We start from the raw sequence: 21,619 nt of genomic DNA on the forward strand, positions 1-21,619 counted from the left end.
AGCAATCTCAACAGGGCAGGAAATTTAGGCCTTTGAAAAGTTGTTATGCATCTGGTGTTTAAAAATAATGTGAATAATTTGCATTCATAGATGATGAAGTCAGATCTACACAAAGACTTATAGAAAAGCTGAATGAAGCTGTAACTGAAGAATGTTCTAAGCTTGCTCAGGTAAGACAGCAAAAAGCCTTTTTTAAAATGTAAATTTTGAGAATGAAGAACTGTGTACAGTGAGTCACCATATTTCTCTGCATCATTTTTAACAAGTTTTCGTTGCAGCTTTTCTCTTTGCATTGATCTCAAAATAGACACTGCTAAACCTGATCTTCCAAAATAACATTGTGAGGGCTTTTGTATTTTTTTTCTGAAACTGTTTCATGTCCTTGTCCAGACAATTCTTCTGTCTTGTCCCTAGTCTTAATCTTCTATACGATGTTAGTCTTATATTTACTAGTTCAGAAATGGTTTTTCCTTTCTGTATGTCTCTGGCTGTATGTTTTTGATTTAACAGAACTCTGATGTCACACGTACTCTCATATCTGCAATGAATTAGTAATTTCTTTCTTAGCTGCAGTACATCTTGGTGCCTTGAGAAGCAAGCATCTTTAAAAGACTTAAATGTCTGAGAATCTAACAAAATTGTGTCTGAGAATCTAACAAAATTGCTGTCTATATGGTTTTCAGTAATTAAATATCATAGTCAAAAATTGAAGCTTATTTTTAGTATGTATTCTAGTATCAGCCACCAGTAATAATATTTTGCTATACCATTTTTTGTAGAGTGCTAGTAATCAATGGCCCGTACGGGTACTTTTTGTCCAGCAATCATGTTACTTATTAAACTTACCTGGACAAATTAAGCTACTTTCATCCATTTATTATAAGCCATGGTTTTCTACTCTTAAATACTTCAAATGGTTGGGTTTGGTGCTAGGGTTTTTTCCCCTTCTTTGCTGGACTTTTTTCAAGTTTCTTTCGTTAAGGATTGTGGGTAGCAGAACTTTTATAGTTGAGAGCCTACACAGGAGAGATTAAGCAGGACTCTATGACAGCTCAGAGAAAGTAGCAGCTGAATGAGTCTTTTCATTAGTTGCTTCACAGCTGGGAAGAATGCTGCTGATCTGTACAATTCCACTGAACTTCTGGAGAAATTATGATTTTACTTTTTAAAGATTTTGGACTCAATAAACACCAAATTCAACTTATAATAAAGAGTCCCACTGTGTGCTCTGAGCAGGTCATTTCTTTTCAGTTATCATTTATCTTAAGATACCATATGGATAAATGTGTTTTACCTACTCATTGTAATTATGGCAGATGTTCTGCTGGCCACATAGCACCAACAAACATGAGTCATTCTGTTTGATTTGCTTGAGATTTCTCCTGACATCCCCTTTTATTCTATTTGTTCAGTACTTAAGAACAAGATGAATTGTAGTTCTAAAAAGATACAAATTTCTCCTATAAGAAATACTTCCAGGTAAAATTTCACTTTAAAGAATGAGACATTTACAAAGTAAATTTACTTTCAACATCAATAAAGGAGGTCTTTCTGTGCAAGATTTTAATATTAGCCATGCCAAAATACTTGTATTTATTTTAGCTGAAAACTCTTTCCACACCTGTTTGTTTTATCAGGAGTTGTAAAGTTCGTCTAAGTTCTTATGACTCAATAGAACATCGATGTCATCGTTTCTGTAGAGAATAATACAGAACACTACTTTTTGGCCATAATTTTTTCATGTTTTCTTTCTGAATTATATTATATTCTTTGAGAATCAATAAACAATTCTTCACCTCTTTTTTTCTGTGTTTCATTTGTTGTGCAGGTTTTGTGTGACAATCAGAATGAACATTCTTCCGCTGCTGTAGAAGTTGGTGATAGGGAACAGCATATTTTCCATAGACCTGCTGCTGTGAGAGAGAAACTGAGTGTAGAATTACCAGTACACAGAGGTCAAGCTCAGGGTAATGGTATTGTACTATCATGCTGGGTTAAAAAAAAAAAAAAAAAAAAAAAACAACCCACCACCCAACAAACAAAACCACCTGATTTCAAGTATTTCAAACTGACGGTTATGTCATTGCTTGTTCAGGTGCTAATTAATGTGCCTAAATAGCTGCTTTAGAGATTTCTTCACTATTCTGAACCACTTTTGTTGTGCATATTTTCTTGTGCTGTTTTTATTATAGTGGAAATTTATGAAAAAAGTTAGGTTTTTTTCCTGCTCCTTTTGTAGAAGAAACTAGCAGCTCTACCAAAAAAATCATATATATGAATACAATATTAAAATGCATTCGAAATTTGCAAGGGGCCTCACTTGTTCCAATAATATGTAATGTTTATCAGATAATTCTTCAGTGGAGAACTTTTGAACGATTCACTGTATTAAAATTTATAGTAAAATGTTTGATTTTTAAGTCCCTGATTATCTGTGTAATTTAGCTGTGCAAGAACGTATGGATGCACTTCTACACAAGATAAAGGAAGAATACAATAGGCTGAAAGCACTTCAAACACAGCTGATAAAAGATTGTAAACAGGTAAACTTTAATAGCATGTGAGTATATGAGTATTTGAATTTTCTCTGTTTCATGAATTCCCTGTGAATGAAGGAAGAATGTGTTTGAAACTGTGTTTGTGTGTCCTGGTTGAGTGGCAGAGCAAAGTGATGATTTGATGAAATGCAGAAAGCTGCTACCCATGTCACAGGATCATGGAATGGCTGAGCTTAGAAGGCACCTCTGGAGTTCATCTAATCCAACCCCTTGTACAAAGCAGGGTCAGCTAGAGGAGGTTGCGCAGGCCTGTGTCCTGCCGAATTCTGATTATCTCCAAGGATGTGGATTCCGCATACCCAGTGGGCATCTTTATTTTCTTCAGGGTACACATTCACAGTTCTTTTAGCCTTTCTTTGTAAGACAAATGCTCTGAGCTTCTCATCTCCTTTGTGACCCTCTGCTAGACTCATGCCAGCACATCCATTTCTGGCTTATAGTGGGAGTGCAGCACTGGCCCCAGCACTCCAGATGTGTTTTACCAGTGTTGAGAAGAGAGGAAGGATCACCTCCCTCGACTTGATGGCAAACTCATGTCCTAATGCAAGCAAAGAGGCTGTTGAACTTCTGCCGTAATGGGACATTGCAGGTTCCTGTTCAACGTGGTGCCCACCAAGGTCCCCAGGTCTTTTTCTGCAGAGCTGCTTTCCAGACAGTCAGTCCTCTGCCTGTACTGGCTCAGAGGGCTACTCCTCTCTAGGTTGCAGGACTTGGCGTTTTCCTTTGTTGAATTTCATGAATCTCAGCCCATTTCTCTGGTCTGTTGGGGTATCAACCATCCGGTATATCAACTATTCCTCACAGACTTGTACAGTCTGCAAACCTGCTGATGGTGCACTTTTGTCCCGTCATCCAGGACATGAATGAAAAGGTTAAACAGTATTGGCTCTGGTATTGACCAAGATGGTATATTTGGTCATTCAGACTGTAAAATGTTACACTGGTTACTCTGTGTTATGCATTGGCCACCAACCTTACTTACATGTTTATAATTACCATTGATGTTTTTCGCGTTATTGCTAGACAAATTGTTCTCGTTTGTATTTACTTCATTATTTTTTAGGTCAGAGAACCATGGCTGTTGTCCTCAGAAAAGAGGAAAGAGGAGGAACCTAGCCATCTGGAAACAAGAAAGGAATGTCTGCAGACCCCTTCACAGGGTCTGATGGGTAAAAAGATGCATGTGCTGTTTTTAATGTATGTAAATTCAGAGAGAGAAGACAGTGACTTTAAATTTTAACTGATTTATAACTTACTACAACTTGACACACAGAAGAGTTTTTTTGCAGATTTTGCGGTAAGATACTCTTTCTTAAATCTCACCAGTTTTGGACCCCTCACTACAAGAAAGACATTGAGGTCCTTGAGCGTGTCCAGAGAAGGGCCACAAAACTGGTGAAGGGTCTGGAGAATATGTCTTATGAGGAGCGACTGAGGGAACTGGGCTTGTTTAGCCTTGAGAAGAGGAGGCTGAGAGGAGACCTGATCACTGCCTACAACTACCTGAAAGGAGGTTGTGGAGAAGCGGGTGTTGGTCTCTTCTCCCTAATGACAGATGATCGGACGGGGGGGAATGGTCTCAAGCTGCGCCAGGGGAGGCTTAGATTGGACGTAAGGAAGAAGTTCTTCACCAAAAGGGTTATCACACAGTGGAACAGGCTGCCCAGGGAGGTGGTGGAGTCACCATCCCTGGATGTGTTTAAGAGACGGGTGGATGAGGTGCTGAGAGATATGGTTTAGTGGTGGACAGATACGGTTGGACTGGATGATCTCTAAGGTCTTTTCCAACCTAGTGATTCTATGATTCTATGATTCTAAAATATTTTGGAATTGTCTTCTGTGAAACAGTTTTGGTTTAGTCTTTTTCAGTTTTCCACAGTTAAAGTTGCATTACCTACATCAAATACAGTTTTGCAAAATGGAAGATTAGATTTTAATTATTGACTACTGAAATGTAGTTTGTATTGTATTAGAAATTTTTAACTACACTAATGATTTAGTCCATCACTGCTAATAACTTGGGAGGAAGTTAATTTATACTAATGTCATTTATTTCTCACCCCTTTTCCTCCTCCAATAACCTAAACGTAGATCCTAAGATTCAAGAATACTGTTCGAAGGAGATAGGAAACCTTAAACCACAACTTGAAGAACAGCATGCTCAAGAGCTGGAACACCTTCGGTCCTGTTTCCAACCGCAGCTGAAAGAAAGTGAAGAGTGGGACACTGCAGAGATTGTCCATATGCAGGATAAGCTTCAGAGTGGTGGGGTATCCTCTGACCACGCAAGGTATTGATCAGCTATTTAATGCTTATAACTTTGCACTGCATACAAAAAATAACCGTTCAGGTAAAGCTACATATTTTACTTCAAAATTTGATAAACTATATATAAACACATTACTCTTACATTTTGTTCCTTCAAGAGTTAAGTGTTATGAAGTAATGATATAAACATTGCAAACTAAGTGGTTCAGCATTTAGAATTTATTACATTTTTGTAGTTAACAGGGGAAGATCTGATAATTGAATTAGTGCATAAATACCATTTCGTACGTATGAACTTTTTAGCAGTAATTTCAAAACTTCCAACTCAACAAACCATTTTTAACATCTGAAACTCCAGGCAATGTGCTTTGCATCTAAAGACACCTTGTTGCATGCATGCATAGTTGCATGGAATTATGCATCGTTCTAGAAAGTCATCAAAGTTTGTGGCAGAGTTGAGGCCACTTAACAAGTTCTGGCTTTCAGCAAGTTGTTGGCCATGGGACATACTCATCAGACGACTCCTGGCCCTGTCCATTGTGGCCATTCAAACTTGAAAGAAGGGCAAGTGTCCTGACAACTGTGAAGCCTCTTACTATTCCCTGAATCTTTCACTGTCTCCTTGGATGTGTTCAAGGAGTTGTGGGTGTATTTGACCCACAGTGTCTGTTCAGTGTCACCTCTGGTTTCCTGTTCTTCCACTTCTGACCCTTGTATTCCTTCCTTTTGTTTCATTTACTTATGTACAAATCCACTCACTTTCTCTGCATTTTTCTTTCATCCAAATCTCCCTTCTGTGAGAGGCAACTATGAGGGTTTGTTGGTCAGACCAATGTCCAACTGTAAAAGGCAAATGGATAGACACAGTGGCAATAGGAAATGCTATTAAGGGGGGAGGGGGGGCAGAATTGTCTATATGTTTCTAGAAATTGTTAAATATTTGATATACTTACCACAGTACTCTCTCAAAAAGAAAAAGGACTGTGGCAAGATAAATCCTTAGAAGCTGAGAGAAAGTAACATAAAAGTATTTTCCTTCAACCATGACCCATCAGAACCCAAACAGCTGTTTTTCCCTTATTGTTTGATGGCCTTTTCTCAGTCATCTCTGGTTTTCTAACTTTTAGACAGATTTCTTTTTATTTCTTAAAATATGTTTTTAGTCTTGAAGTGGAAAGTAAAATAACCAATCTTTTTCCTCATATGAATTATCACTTATATATACTTGTTTTGAGGTAAATGAGAGGTCCAAGTTCTGCAAATGTTTATGCATCTGTAAGACTGACGCATTATATCATTGTTTCCCACTATCTGCTTTGTAGAATAAGTACATATTTAATAGCATGTGTTCAGTTTTAAGGGACTGTATGGCTTCTTAATCAATTACTTTTTAATCCTTTAAAAAAGAAATCAAGCTATGATCATTTTCAAATTGCATTTTGTGAAACTATATGCTTCTGTATGTGCGTTGGCCAGGACAAATTATAAATATTCAAATACGATTTCTAATTATTTTTAAATGGGTAGTTAGTGTTCTGATTTAGTCCATGATAACTATTCACCTAAAATACTCAAAACCCATTTTACATATGTTTAATGAGCATTTAGAGCAATGATCATTATTTATAAGATAAGAGTAGAGAAAAGATTTTCTATGAATTTCCCATTTCTCTTAGCTTTCATACCTGAAGTTCCAGTTTTAAGCATTAACATGAATTTAGATGTTTACAGGAAAAGTTCCTAGATCAGTACATAAATTGGTTTCTACTAACGTAGTATGGAGGTCTGTCTCGCTACATTTCAGGCCTGAAGATAGGTGTCTTTTAATGGCGTAGTCAGTAACCCATTGAATGATCTGTTACATACTTGTCTCCATACCTGCTTTGTTGCTGCATCTTTTAAGCCAAGGTCTACGTAGGACTGTAGCAGTGGCCAAGCCTAGGTTTTCTTTGGAACATTTTCATCTGGTTGTATATCCTATTGTAACATCAGAAAAGAAAAAAAAATGCTAAAAATAATGGGTTATTTTTGTAGTTAAAAATGTCACATGTTTAATAAAATCACCATTCTGGACTCTGTTTCAGGTTTATCTAAACCAGCTCTCAGATTTGAGCAAAAGAAAGTATTCAAGGTCTCTTCAGAATCTTAGCGTAGCTAAGATTGTAGGTCTCACAGACACTAAACTTACCTTCTGACTTAATCTATTTTGTCCCGTCTTTTAGCAAGGGATTTGTGACGTTGTGGCAGCAGATCACAAATACTGGAGGAGAGTTTTGTACTGTATCTTATCCTTGTGGCAGTGTATTTCTATTAAGTCTTTTTCAATATGTAGTGAAAGGGAGCCAGTTTCGGTGATACGTGCTGGTGTTTTAGTTATTTACTGATTTATAGCACTATAAATACAGACAGCAGTTCTGTTGGAAAAGACAGTCTCTGAATATATTTCAGCATGTTGTTAACTAAATACAGAATTAATCATACTGGATTTCTTACTGTTTTCATGTGTATGCCTTATCTATATAACACAAGAAAAAGTTGTGCATCTGTTGGTAAGCATCAATTTAAGAGAATCTAAATAAATATAACCATTTTCTAGATGTTTTTATTGCTTCATACTCGTAGCCATTCTGGTTTCTCTCATACATTTATGATTCAAACAGATGCTGTTGACTTCATCTTAACTATGTATAGTTGTTGAGCACAAAATATTCTCAGGTAGCTTTAGAAGTAAGTTGTTTGTGAGGTCCTTAGCAAAACTGGTACTAAGTTGTGTTATACAGAGAGGAAGAGCTGGCGTTTGGAAGGCAGGTGAACTATAAAGTCAAGTATATTAAATTAATGGCATGGGAAAAGGTGTATCCTGAAGAAAATATTTGCAGGTATTGGTCTTCAAATGTATGTGATAGATATGTATATTCACAGAATGTGGATTTGAATAGAGGAAAAATAACATATATTGAAATAATGATTCTTTTTTACCTTTCTAGTGTATCTACAGATTCACAATTAAAGCTAAAAGATGTATTCAGGGAAGTGAAGTGCACTGAAAATCTTCATCCACAAAGAACAGATGAAGCACTGCAGGTATCGTGGGACTCAGTTGGCAGCCAATATACATATAGTCAGTATAACTCAAATGCTTTGAATTCTAAGACGAAATTGAAATACAGACTAGTATTTGGTAGTAGGAAAGCAATTCTCACGTTAGTACTATGCTGTACTGTTCGATGGTCCACGTTAGAGGAGAAAGATTTCAATTTTGCTGGAAAGCATTTTCTGGAATTTATGAACCATAAAGCTTGCATTTATTGGTCCCTGAATTTTTACTTTTTTTTTAATTGCTTTGAAACAAGACATTTAGTTAAAGTCACTTCTTACTAAAGTGGAAAAAAAAAAGTGTTCAAACTTTCAAATTCTGGGGTTTCTTCATGAGTCTTTAATATATTGTGACTTTTCTTTAAATACTAGTTCTGGAAAAAGGCTGATTTAAGTGAATTCCTAGTGCTTTTTAAGTAGAAACTGCACAGTTTTTAGAAGATATTTTAGAAACAAATTAGAAACAATTTTAGAAACCAAATGCAAATGGAACAGTCTTACATTCCTCCCCTAGAACTGCTGGAAACCTGGCTCAACAATTCTGCATTTTTTAAAAAGGTGATGCTGTTTTGTACTGTGATCCTGTGCTTTCTCACCTGTTTTCTCTGCGTTTGACAATTCAAATAGTTCTGGAATAACAGTTTTTGCAAGTTCAACCTTTTAAAATTACTTCTGAAGTGTGAAGTAGGAAAAGTCTTTTACCCAGTTCTTTTATGTTGTGGTACAAAATTATGTGATTTGCATGGAATGAAGATAACCTAATTGAGGAGAAAAGAGTCTTTGTCAGATTGAAGCTTCTAAAATTAATGAAATGAAAGTACAAATACACTATCTGAGATCTCATGGTTTTCTTACAGCTTGCTAATGAAATTGAAATGCAGAATGATGTGGATGTTGTTCAGTTGCTAGAAAAACAGTACCAAGAAAGGTTAGAAGAAGAAATCGCAAAGGTATTATTTTGTCACTTTAAAAGGTTTTAAAAGTACTGTCTCTTACATTTGCCATTTCTGACAGTTCAGACAGTTGCAATAGAGTATGTTAACTTTGATTTATTTACAAGGAATTGCTTCATTCTGATTCTGAAAAGGGAAAGTCTTTAAAAAAATTTCTGAAACATTTTGGGTTTTTTAGTTGCCTCTCCTATTCCTAATTCATAATTTCTGTTCATGTGAGGGGTGGGTGTGATGTTTTGCTTTAACACTTCAAAGAAAATCGACAAAATGCAACTATACTTGACGCTAGAACTTATTTAGAAAATCCAGAGGCTTAGAGAGTGGATTTTTTTGGTACTTTAGGCTTAACAGCTGGTCAGTTCAGAAGGTTTTGCACTTGACAGTTTCGCACTATTTTCTGATCATATTTTATTGTGCATTTTAATATATTATGTAAAATGTATAGTTTTTTGTTTTATATGCGGGGACTTTTTAAAGTCACCTTATAGAATCTTCTTTAATAAACTATGATGTTATTTTCAGTTAAACTATATTATTTAGCAGAGAATTATGTTGTCTTTTTTAAACTACCTTAAATACAGCATGTCTGTATTTTTAAGATGAGACTGCTGTTGGGATTGACAAGATGTCTATGCTCTTCTATCTTTCTGTTTTTTCTGTTTAAAAAAAAAATTGAATCATAGTTCAGAACTTTCAGTATTTTTATTTATATTATTGATGGTCAACAATGAGATTTCTTCAGCAATAGATACTGTGAAGTATAAAGTAATACAGATTTCTTTCTTATTTTTTCAGGTAATCGTGTCAATGAGTGTAGCATTTGCCAGACAGACTGAATTGTCAAGAATTGCTAGGCAGAAGGAAGAAGCAGCACAAACACAGATTGTACACCAAGGAGTGCATTTTGAAATTAAAAAGCAGTGTAGTGAAGGAGAGGTTGATGGCCCTCTTAGAAAAGCTACAGAAAAAGGCAGTAAGCATGAAGAAGAACTGAAATCACTCTGCAAGGAACTCACTGAAGAGTCTGGTGAGATCAACTCACTTGGAGAACAGCTTCATTTGAATAGCAAGCCCAGTTGCATATTAGGACAGACCACACATGAATCAGTGATTTCTGAAGACCTTTTTTCCCATGTCAAGGAGCTTACGGCAGAAGAAACACCGGTAAGCGTATACAGAATTGGCAATGTGTAACACCATATCTGAATAATCTTTCTATAATGGGTTTACATTTCATCTCAATGAGAACTGAAAATACAAAAATTCATTTAAACTTCAATTTAAATATTTCCCTTTCAAAGGGGTGGCAACTTTAGACCTAAATGATCTACCCTTAATTCCTGCATTCTTCGTGATTGTCATAGAATTATGCTATGCTGTGAGGAAAGGCATGTGACATTGGTTACATGAAAATAGATTATTCCATTTCATGGATCAAATTTGTCTTTTAAATAGAGAATAATTCTAAGCCTGGACCTTTCAAGAAGCAGGAAACGATCATATTTTTGTGATAGCTACTTTAATTTGTGAAAGAATTTTGTAAAATTTATTTAAATATTTACCAGAAACTGTAAATGCTGAAATAGTTCCAATATTTCAGTGCTACAGTGAGATGACTGTGTCGGACAGAGAAACATCAAGTCAGCTGATGTTATATGAGGAACGTTTGGAAGACATGCGACAGGAGCTAGTACGGCAGTATCAGGAGCATCAGCAGGCAACAGAATTACTGCGACAAGGGCACATGCAGCAAATGGAACGTCAAAAAGAAAATCAAGAGCAACTCCTGGCAGAGCTTGAGAGTCTAAAAGTGCAATTAGCTGAGGTAATACAGGGTTTGACTCGATGAGTTAACATGGGTTAACAAAGGGACATCGCCAGGCAGATTTATATTTGTCTGTACTTGTATCTCTATACATATTGATTGACATGCATGTATTTACTATATGCATGCAGATACACATATCTATACAAACACGTGTATGTATAAAAGGCATATTTCTTCAATCAAAACTCAGTCAGTGATGGATCAGTTTAGAGTTCTGTAAACCTGGAGAAAGCCTGCAGTGCTGCACGGCAGCCAGAAGAGCGAGTGAGTGAGTACAGAGGCACTGCTGACCATGCCACCTTCCAGGCACATGGCCCTGTGCAGGAAACAGGCTAGTATCTATTTACATCGATGAAGCCACTAACTATGGCTAGAAATGCTATAGAATTCTTAATTTTTCCTCATTCCCACCGGAAGTCTGAACTTGAACAGTATTGATGGCTTACTGCAGCATTGTGTTTTGCCTTTTTTCTTTTTTCTTAATCATGGGAAATTAAGTCCTTACTGACTGTTGGAATAAAACAAAATCTGTGGGGTTTAGTGGGAAACACCACTGTTTCTTTGCCTTTTAAACTTAACTTGCAGTCACTCTGCATCTATTCAAGCCTATAGTAGGTATTCTATTGAAACACATTTCGATAATGACTCTATCTTAATTTATCTTAATAATTACATCTTCAAAAATAATGTCTGGACTTGTCTTCAAGGATTCCTTCCCTTGAAAGACAGAGAAAACAGTATCTCAAAGAATTTTACTTGCTTTGATTTAATTTCAACAGTGTAACATCACGGAAAATAGTAATCATTTCACTCTTAAGATTCTTTGATTTCACTGTGGAGTGGAGCTTTAGGTTTCTTCAAACTTTCTCCAAACCTGGTACTGTTCTTTTTAAGTTGGGGCTCAAGCTGGGGAATCTAGAGAGCCAGTCACTTGTATCCTGGGTGTCTGTTTCTCCTAGCTGCTTTGTAGGTGTCTTTCTATCACTTATCCTCATAATCTTTCCTTTCAGTATATATATCCTTCCTCCTTTTACCTCTTTGTCAATTTGCAACTGCATCTTTCATCACTGGTTGCAAATTCCTGAAACTGATGGAACACATTAAGTAGAACTTATGCTGCTGGCTCTTCTTCAGTTTTTAACGCCAGGGATAATTTATCCATAAGAACCACGCAGGAATGTATGCATTGCATTTAGGCCATGAACATTACTATTTCTTCTAAAAGAGAGTGTGTATATTTTTTATAAAAAGAACTTTTATCTCTTTTTCTTGTGCAAAACTTGTTACTGTAGCATGTAATATTTAGAAATCAACCTTTCAGTTTGCATTGTGACCACTGGGTTTCATAAATATCACACAAATTGTATGAAAAACTTAAAGAAGGTCTAAGAGACCAAAAGTATTTACTAGCTATATTCCGTTCTAGAAAGCTTTCAAGGTCTTTGTACCATTAAAGAAGTGGACTGAAATATGATTGTGCAAAATATGTAAAAAATAAGAAGTGACAGGACTCACTAACACTCAGAAGCCTAAAAAAATGTGTGTGTCTCTATAACACTTCTTTCTTAGCGTGTCTCAATGGAGAATGACAGCCTGGTTGCAGAGAGAGAGAGAATGCTTTTAGAAGAACTGGAATCATTAAAGCAACATTCTGTACCCAGAAAAGAAAGGCTGGTGTTTGTGCTACAAAACAACAGCACACAAACGGAGGTAAATATGGACTTTGACTTTGTTGGCAGCCGTGGCATGTAAAACCAGTAAGATTCTTTTTCACTGCTATTCCTTCTATGTATTCTAAAAGATGTTGTTTATTGCTTGAACAGAGTAGGTTTAAGAATCAGGTGGTGGTACTGGTAGACACAGGTTTTTACTTCAGGTAAGCAGAAGCTAGTTTAACAGCTTGAAGGTGGAGATTATTAGTATAGCTATTTGCTCAGGTAAACTCACATTTTCATATTGCTATAGCAACACCCAACAGAAAGTACAAAGACTGTTTAATCAGCATAACAAGGTTCCTTCTAATAGGCCCTGCCTTGGATTTCCTGTTTTGTGTTTGTTTATGTTTTAGTTAAGTTTTCCACATAGTATGAGTATTTTGTGATTTGTAATTTGGTGCAGAAGTGGTATTAACAAAATGCAACTAATTTAAGTTTTAAATTTCATGTTCTACTATGTGTAAGAAGAATATGTTGATTCTAGCATGACAGGATTTCTGTCCTTTTTGTCTTCTCTCCCTCTGCGAAAACTTACTCAGAATGAAAATGAAAACCAAAGCGATGTGAGAGAGCAGAACTTTGAGGATGAAGATGGAGGAAGAAAGCCTGATGAAACGTCTTCAGCTCTTCTTTCTAAAGAAAGGTACTTAAAACTGTTAAAAAACCCCATAATTTTAAAAAGTGTCGAATAATGTTCTTGTTAAATTAATAATACTTGTAATCTTTTTTCTGATTGATAATGACATTTTTATTCTAGATAACCATATTTCTAAGTTTACATACTTTAGATTAACAATGTCTTATTTTTTGTAAAGCCTAATGATATAATGGCATAGAGGATGAGACAAATCTTAATCTATTTTACTACATCTTTCTTATTACACACATATAGAATTATATGCATCGTTTGTACACACATGTATTTGTATGCCCTTTCTATGTACATGTGAAATGTTTATATATTTTTTTATAAATTATATGAATGTAATTGTTGTATTGATCTCTGTAGGTAAGCAATCCTTTTAATTGTCACTGAGAAAAGAATAAGTTTATAATGAATAGCAGACAAATGTAGAATTCCTTTTTTAAAAGGGTAACTGATAAAATACTACGATAAATGTATAAATATTGATAAATAATTTGACTTCTTACATATTTTCTAGGAAGAACAAACTTAATACAAATGTGCTCTTAATATTTATGTATATGATGTGGGTTTTAATGGTAAAAAAATTCTTGATTTTACTTTTCAACTGCAAACCTTTCTTGGTGTATAAGGGATAAAAACCACTCTGAAAGCAGCACGAAATCAAAGGACTGATTAGCTTCTGTCCTGCAGGGATGTTTTTCAGAAGGCTAATGAAAAACTCATGAAGATTCTTTTAGAAATTGTGAAGACAACTGTGGCCATGGAGGAGACAATTGGTCGCCATGTTCTCGGGTTACTGGATCGGTCTGGGAAAGTTCAGCCTTCCAAAGCAGCTGGATGGGACACAGAGACAGAGGACTCAGTAAATCCCTGCATCCGTGTGGGATATGAAAAAGGTACTGCTTTCTTGGTTTTCTATTTCATAGCAGGTAGCATTTGCATACTTTAGTATTGAAATTTTTAATTAAAAATGAACTTTTTTTTTTAAAACTATTTGTCATTTGAATTCATATGTCATATGACATCTCTTCTTAAGAGACATTTCAGGAGTTGTCTGGGTCATACCTCAAGTGAGTTACGACTTGTATCTAGGGTCCTGTTGTAAAACTTGCAACAGAATGGGAAAGTGATTGAGAAATACAAAAATAAATATGTTCCTGTTGAAGGAGGCAAAGAGAACAAAACACAGCTCTACGGTATCTTGCACCAACTTGACACCTTTTTCTGTACGTATGAGGAACGGGAAGTGGTGTCAAATGCTATGTCCCTGCGAGCGTACTTGATGTACGCAGGGATGTTGCTGGTCACTGGCCAGCTGGCATGGGAGAGCCTGTATATATGCTTGTGGACTTCCTTTAGCCTCCTAAAGAGGGTGGTTGCACGCAAACAGCCTGTTAGAAACCGTTCCAGGAACTTTCTAAATGCCAAGCCTTGCCCATCAGCTGTTTGGAGTAGTACTAGTTGGGACAAGCCTAAAGGAGGATTTTAATGTTGTAGTTAATTGCTTGCCTGTGTCTTAAGAGCTCTCCCAGGCTCTGTTTAATCTCCTGTAATTTTACTAGGGTAGTGGCCATTCATTTCTCTTTTGGTCAAGAGTAGCCGCTCTGTCAGGTTGTCATTTAAGTACCCATGGTACAGAAGCCAGCATAAGGATGTGTGAATTCATCTTTTGTCTTCTGGGAAGGCAATGTGCAACAGATTGATTCAGCCTAAAACACATTATACCTCTGGTTTTGGGTGGAAATTTGACTACTGTGAATGATGAAAAGAACTGGAAGTCACATGCTACGTTTCATTGTTTAGAAAGAATCTACTACAGAGTAATAAGGCAAATGGTAAATGAAGATCAACTTCACATCTTGCATTCAGAACGTAGATTATTAAATATTATTGATTCTCTCTGGCTTTAAATACAGGTCACATTAAGCCTTGGGACAAGTTATGAAAGGGTGTGTGACTTGTAACACAGTGACTTCTTAATCTTTTGAGTAATCAACTGAGTTATCTGTGGTGAAGTGTGTACAGCTCTGGTCTAAGGATTCTTGAATTTTTCAAGTTGAAAGCACTTTTAAGCTTTTATAGTACTGATGTTTCATTAGAGAAACTCATAACTTTTGCTTTCTGCACGTTTCACTGTATGAATTGTGAGGAAAATTATTTTTTGAAAACTCAGACTTTTGAGACTTTGCCTTTTCCCCCCATATTTTAGATTAGCTAACTAAGCTTCTTGCCTCAATTTTTTTATCATTGTCCAGGAGACCTCAAAGAATCAGAACATCTATTACTATAAGTCATCAGTTCTTTCAAAATGGAGTATTCTTACCCTTTGCTTTGGGGTGGGAAATTAGAGTTTGCTTATGTTAAAGCAGTTCAGTGTAAGTATTTTCAACCACTGATGACTATTTTCCATACAGTCTCCTAGAAAGATCATAAAAGGAGCAATGACCAGGGTCAGAGTTTATCACCACTACCTTTTGTATTCTGAGGTTGTCTTAAGTTTTGTGTAAACTGCATTTTAAATAAATTTTCTGTGTTAAAACCAGCAATTTATAAATACGCATAGAATCATAGAATGGTTTGAGTTGGAAAGGACCTTAAAAATCATCTCGTTCCAACTCCCCTGCCATGGGCAGGGACCCCTTCCACTAGACCAGGTTGCTCAAAGCCTCGTCCAGCCTGGCCTTGAACACTTCCCGGGATGGGGCATCCACAACATCTCTGGGCAACCTGCTCCCGTGACTCAGCACCCTCTCCAGGAAGAACTTCTTCCTGATATCTAATCTAAACCTCCCCACTTTCAATTTAAACCCATTACCCCTTGTCCTGTCACTACAGGCCCTTTACAAAGTCCTCCCTCAGCTTCCGTGTAGCCCCTTCAGGTACTGGAAGGCTGCAATAAGGTCTCCCCAGAGCCTTCTCTTCTCCAGGCTGAACAAGCCCACCTCTCTCAGCCTGTCCCCATAGCAGAGGTGCTCCAGCCCTCTGAGCATCTTCGTGGCCTCCTCTGGACTCGCTCCAACCGGTCTATATCCTTCTGATGTTGAGGGCTCCACTGCTGGACGCAGTACTCCAGGTAGAGGGTCTTACGAGAGCAGAGTAGAGGGGGAGAATCACCTCCCTCGACCTGAATACAATGTTCTTTGGGTTCTCATTGTATAATTTGAAGTGTGTAAAAAAGAACTGGGGTTTTCACAACATGCATTGCCAAAAGAAATACAAGGTGTATTCTGGTTATGAAGTCAGTGATCCCAGGCTGTGAGTTGTGTACTATGGTGTTACCTAGTGCATTCAGGGAACCTAGTTCATAGTTATAGCATACTTATTCACAGAACATGTACTGTTGCTTTTCTCACTCATTCTCATTTACTGAGAACACTGCTCCCTTTTCTCAGACAATAAATGCATAACTGTGTATACAAAATGCTAATACATGGTGGTTGTCCTTCGCTGTTCTCATACGGGCTTGCTCTGCACAGGCATGTACAATGCACAGTATATGCATTCACTTTTTGCCTGCTCCTGCACAACAGTATATATACTTGGATTTGTCATTAATTATTGTAGTTAACAATTCTGAATATGGATTACTTGCATTACATATATGTAGAAAAACAGTTAAAAGAGTAGTTTTATTTGGTATTTTAGAATGAGTATAATATACACTTATGCCTAGCTTTCATAATACTGCTGTCTAAATGCACTGTAGGCCTTGTAATTGGAATGTATTGTTAACTTCTTGTGAAGTCTTGTGATGAAAGAGTACTCTCTTAAATAGAAATGTGTTCTGTTTCGCTAGTGGTGAAGGTTGACTTTTAACTCTTGTGTTTGCTATTAGTGTATTTTGAAGAGGCATGTAAGGATTCGCTCTTCTGTAACAAAGCAATTTGTCCGTTACTGTAATGCCCCCCTTGGTACAGAGCTGTTTGCATACCAGTTGTTTAGCCCGTATTCTTTTTTGCACGTTTCCGTACATTCAGAAATAATTATGAAAGGAGGAGTTACGAAAGGAAGGGGTGAGTATTAAAGAAGACCCAAGCTTACAGTGGCTATAATGGACAAATGTATAGTTTGTAATGTATCTGAGGTTGTATTCACAGTTCTCCTTTTTTCCTTTCAAAATGATCCAACAGCATCCTTTCTGTGTACATAGTTTTGTCACTGGAGACAGGCAGCCATAGTAGCAGTCACACTGTTTCATTAGCTGATGTACTTGATCCTCCTTCAAATGGAATTAGATGACCAATTCTATCAGTGTTTTCAGCAACAGGACTTTTGTTATTCATTTCCTATATTTCCACTGAATGGCCTGAGATGACATAAGCTTTTAAAATCTTTTCCTCGTTGTTTGTTGGAAGTAAGAAATAGGTAGACACTGCTTTTATATTTCAAGCTGTGTATGTTACTGTATTTTCTAATACCTAGCCAATCAGATCTTCCTTTTAAATTACTTAAGAAATTTGTAGGAATAAATTTTTAACAATAAAAACCTAATAATAAAATAGAAAATATGTGTTTAATAAAGTGAATTCTTTCTGACCTTCTAAATGTAATCTGTGTTTGACAAGCAAACCTCAACTTACTGTTTTGCTGAGTTTCAGCATTTTAAAAAGCTGAAACATTAAGGTCACATGCTTACAACCACAACTTGATTTATAGAACATATACAGGTTTATCTAGGACCTTGCCTAGCTTATTGACTAACACGGGATTTTATTTCTAGCAGAGCGAGTAAAGTTCAAATTTCAATCGTAAAAAAAATCATTGGAAGGGAACAGCATTTGTGCAAAGTAATCCAGTAAGTTAATTACATCTGGAGATTTGGGCCAGGAATCAACATGACCGAGTCAGCAGGCTTTGCTGTTCTCCTCCCTTAGTTGTTGTACCCCGGGTGGAGGTAGAACCTGGAGAAGCCTGTGCAGATATGGCATTCCTTGAACATTAAACCCTCTTGCAGGCTTTCTGAGCTCCTTGTTTCTGAACAATGTACCAGGAACAAAGTTGTAAATAGCTTTATAGACTGATCTGCCATAAAACTGATTTTTTTTTTTTTTTATTTTCAGCTTGTAACCCCTAACTAATTCCTCAGTGGAATCTGAAGAGTAAACTGAGATACTAGCTCTACATGACGCAAAATATGTATTGCTTCATAAATGTCATTTGGCAGCTCATAAACAACTTCTGTATCTGAAACTTCTGATTAAACACTGTATAATTATAGACTTTTCTTAAGATTTAGTGGGTCATGGCATCTGACATGCTAAACTGCGAACTTTGTGGCAAGGAAACAATAGGAACCTTTGTTATTTTCTTTCTTTTGTACAAGGAGCGAGTTTACACCAGGAGAAGACATTTTTACTTGGGCCAGTTATATTCTATTCATTATTTTGTGTCGACCTAAAAAAAAATAGGAGACAGTTCTGTTAGGGTGGGAGATTAAACAGCAATATAAAAATTAGTAAAATGGGTGTTAGACATTCAGCTGCCGGGGTGGTTAATAAGACTTGACAACATTTCTGTTTCTTGCTTCCACCGATGAATATCTTCTGGAAAGATGCTGTACTAAGATACAGAGATTTTCACTTTGCAGTCAGGAAGACATTTAATGTGAACTCCTATTTTTAAGTGCCACTTTGTAGAAATTATATTGTGGGCATCTACATTTTTGCCATTGATTTTTCTGTTTGAGTTGCCAACCCTACAGTATGAACAGAATTACTACAGAGTTTGTGTGCATTTGATACTTTTTGGTTTTCCCTTTTTGAGAGTAGTAAAGTTTCCATGTGCCAAATTATACTTTAGGTGACATCTTTCTTTTCTTTCCTCATTTTTTGTAGTTATATTTCAAGTAGAAATGATGGTTTGTTCTGACATTTTTCATGTAACAAAATTGTACTTCAACACTGGTTTGTTTTGTATTTATCCAAAAGAAATGGAAGCAAATTACAAAAGAGCTGACATAAGCAAAATGAGAGTTTAAAATCTTGTCATGAGTTCTTGGAGGCCAAATTGTAGTGTTTGGTCACTGGCAAGAAGAAGTGATAATATTAGTGGTACACTTAATGGAAGACACGTAATTCTGGACCTGGCTTCTAAAAGATTACATTCTGAGTATGCATCGAGGTGTTTTAGTTTTTCTCTAAAAGTTTCAGACAGCCAGGAGTTATTTTGCGACAGACCGCACATTTCTGCAGCTATTTTGTATAATGCTTGTTTTTGTATTTGACGTACACTCATCATTGCACAATTCAGCAGCTGTACCTCTCAAGCAAATAGTTTACTAAAATATAAGGGTTATAGGACACAAATTACAGGTTAAGCCTGAGAAAGAAAACAAGAACATTGCATAGGTAATTTGTACTCCATCAAGAAATAATTAGAATGTGCAATAACTAATATGTCATTGTTTTATCTTGTTTATAGCTGTGCTACTGTACTGTGAGCTTTTATTTTGTGAGTTCTCTGAAGCTAAGCAGGGTCTTACCTGGTCAGTACTTAAGATGGTTGGCCTTCAAAGAGCATCAGGTGCTGCAGTAAGTGTGTTGGTGGCTCAGTAGGGAATATGTTTTCCTTCAACTCAGTCTTTAACCAATCCTTTGGCACAGCATTTGGAAATACGTGTGCTACTAGATGTTCATCTTAAATGAAGGTCCTTTCTACTCTGAGGATATTAAAGCTTCTGCTTCACCATTAATACTTTGAGACACCCAGAGCCAACCCAAAATTGGTTGGTGAGAAATCGGAAAGCTATTGAATGAAAAATATGAAATTGTTCATTTTGCAGCCTTCCTTACACTTCAGGGGAGTGGAATATTAGGATGTTATGGGAAAGCCTTTATACTGTACAAACGCATGGCAAATATTTAGTGCACTGGCAGAAAATGACTGCCAGCCACTGCTAGGGTGACTCCACTGAAGTAGTGTGTAACTCAAGTTCCAAAGTGCAGTACTTGGAAGTGCTTTGAAATCCTGTGTAGATGAAAGGTGCCATGTGAATGTATATTCTATTCATCTGGTTATTCATTCCATTCATGCACACATAATGTGCTTCTGTTTTTTCCCTTTGGAGTGTGAAAAGAGTTTGTAACATTATATCCCACATATCAAAAAGGAGATATGTAACAGTAATGATATAACTAGAAGAAAAAAAATAGTAAATACATATGCATTTTAAAAAAATCCTATCAGTTATAAGATAAAAGTAAACAAAACCTTTCTAGATTATAAAATCGCTGTAGTTTGTTGTATATGTCACACGTACAGCAGCATTTATAATGTAATAAATGTGTAGTAATCACTGTCAGAATGTTTACAGGTATAAACGTATAGTAAGTAAACAAGGTGGTTAATCATGTTGCAGCTAGTTCCAAAAAACCTAAACCTGAAAACTAGAATCTGACTTTCTTGCTATGTTCAAACAACACCAAAAAGAGGACTTGTATTTCCAATGTTATTTGCATGCCTGGTTAAGAGGCAAGAGCAAGTATAAGGAAATGGTATCCAACAACAGTACTAACTGCATTTTTAAAGGCAGTTTGTAAAATTGACCTATTATTATGTCATTTCAATTTCTGTAACTAAACAAACTGTTTCAGTTCAGCAGTCACAATTAATGGACTAACCAGGAACTTAAATTCAAAGATAGCCCAGTATTGCAACTTTATTGCTAAAATAGGTATTGACTGTTCTTAACTGATTTAGGCATTCTGCTGTTTCCCAAAAATAAAGTTTTTTTGAGAAAGCCAACGCCTGATTAGGGGGACACACACACCAAAAACCCACAGCGCTTATTTTAAATATATTTCAGAAATATACTTTATTAAAATAAACTGTCATTTTCAGAAACTTTCCACAATAGCATTTACTTCTGACATGTCAAAGCTAACAGCCTAATGACAGCACCTCTTCTTTTTTAGAACCCAGTATAAACAATAGTTACTTATCATCGTGGTGTCCTACTGTATTGTTATTTCATACCAAAAGTATGATTTTAAAACATCTTAGGAGTTTGCTTTCACTTGTCTTGCTTAAATATGGCCCTGAGTTCTATATATGGCAAAATTACTGTTTTCTAGGTGAACTGCTATCAGTTTAATACCATAGGCAAACTTTGTGTCTCCTGCTTTTCAGACAGAATGGATAATGAATGCCCTTAAACTGAATTAGACCTCAGGAAGATTGAGAAGTAGGGAAGTGCCAGGTGGCCCATCAGCAGGGACAGAGTCCCCCTGCAGCGTACCTAATTTGTTAATTTTAATCAATTTTCAGTTCACTAATAATAATGCTGAATTTTGATGTTCTGTATTCTAGTTTGTTTGTCCTAAGAAGTTGTCTGAATTACGTGCGTGTCTTTCCCTTTACTCACTTGAGTCTGTGCTTTTGAATCACTAACTTGAACAGTTTTGTGTTAATGCACACTGACACAGCTGGGCATTGATGAAACAGTGACTGACAGTCTGGGTTTAGTTTTGGTTTTTTTTACCTGGTTGTGTCTTAAGGACAATCTTGCAAGTCATTATTGCAAGTATTCAAAGTAGTAAGGGTTACTGATAGTA

At 36.3% G+C, this 21,619-nt stretch overlaps 1 protein-coding gene across 1 annotated transcript in view; it reads left to right on the forward strand.

Moving 5' to 3' along the window:
• Positions 1–21,619, forward strand: part of AKAP9 (A kinase (PRKA) anchor protein 9) — an 82,601-nt gene that overhangs the window by 16,369 nt on the left and 44,613 nt on the right. Inside the window, 12 exon segments of the mRNA XM_010148861.1 lie at positions 91–170; positions 1,829–1,967; positions 2,446–2,543; positions 3,622–3,727; positions 4,650–4,848; positions 7,814–7,910; positions 8,780–8,872; positions 9,671–10,039; positions 10,476–10,700; positions 12,273–12,413; positions 12,958–13,061; positions 13,758–13,963. Of these exon segments, the coding sequence (XP_010147163.1) occupies positions 91–170; positions 1,829–1,967; positions 2,446–2,543; positions 3,622–3,727; positions 4,650–4,848; positions 7,814–7,910; positions 8,780–8,872; positions 9,671–10,039; positions 10,476–10,700; positions 12,273–12,413; positions 12,958–13,061; positions 13,758–13,963 (1,857 nt within the window).

This window comes from Eurypyga helias, unplaced genomic scaffold (assembly GCF_000690775.1).
Source record: "Eurypyga helias isolate BGI_N326 unplaced genomic scaffold, ASM69077v1 scaffold6073, whole genome shotgun sequence".
In the NCBI taxonomy this organism is placed as follows: Eukaryota; Metazoa; Chordata; class Aves; order Eurypygiformes; family Eurypygidae; genus Eurypyga; species Eurypyga helias.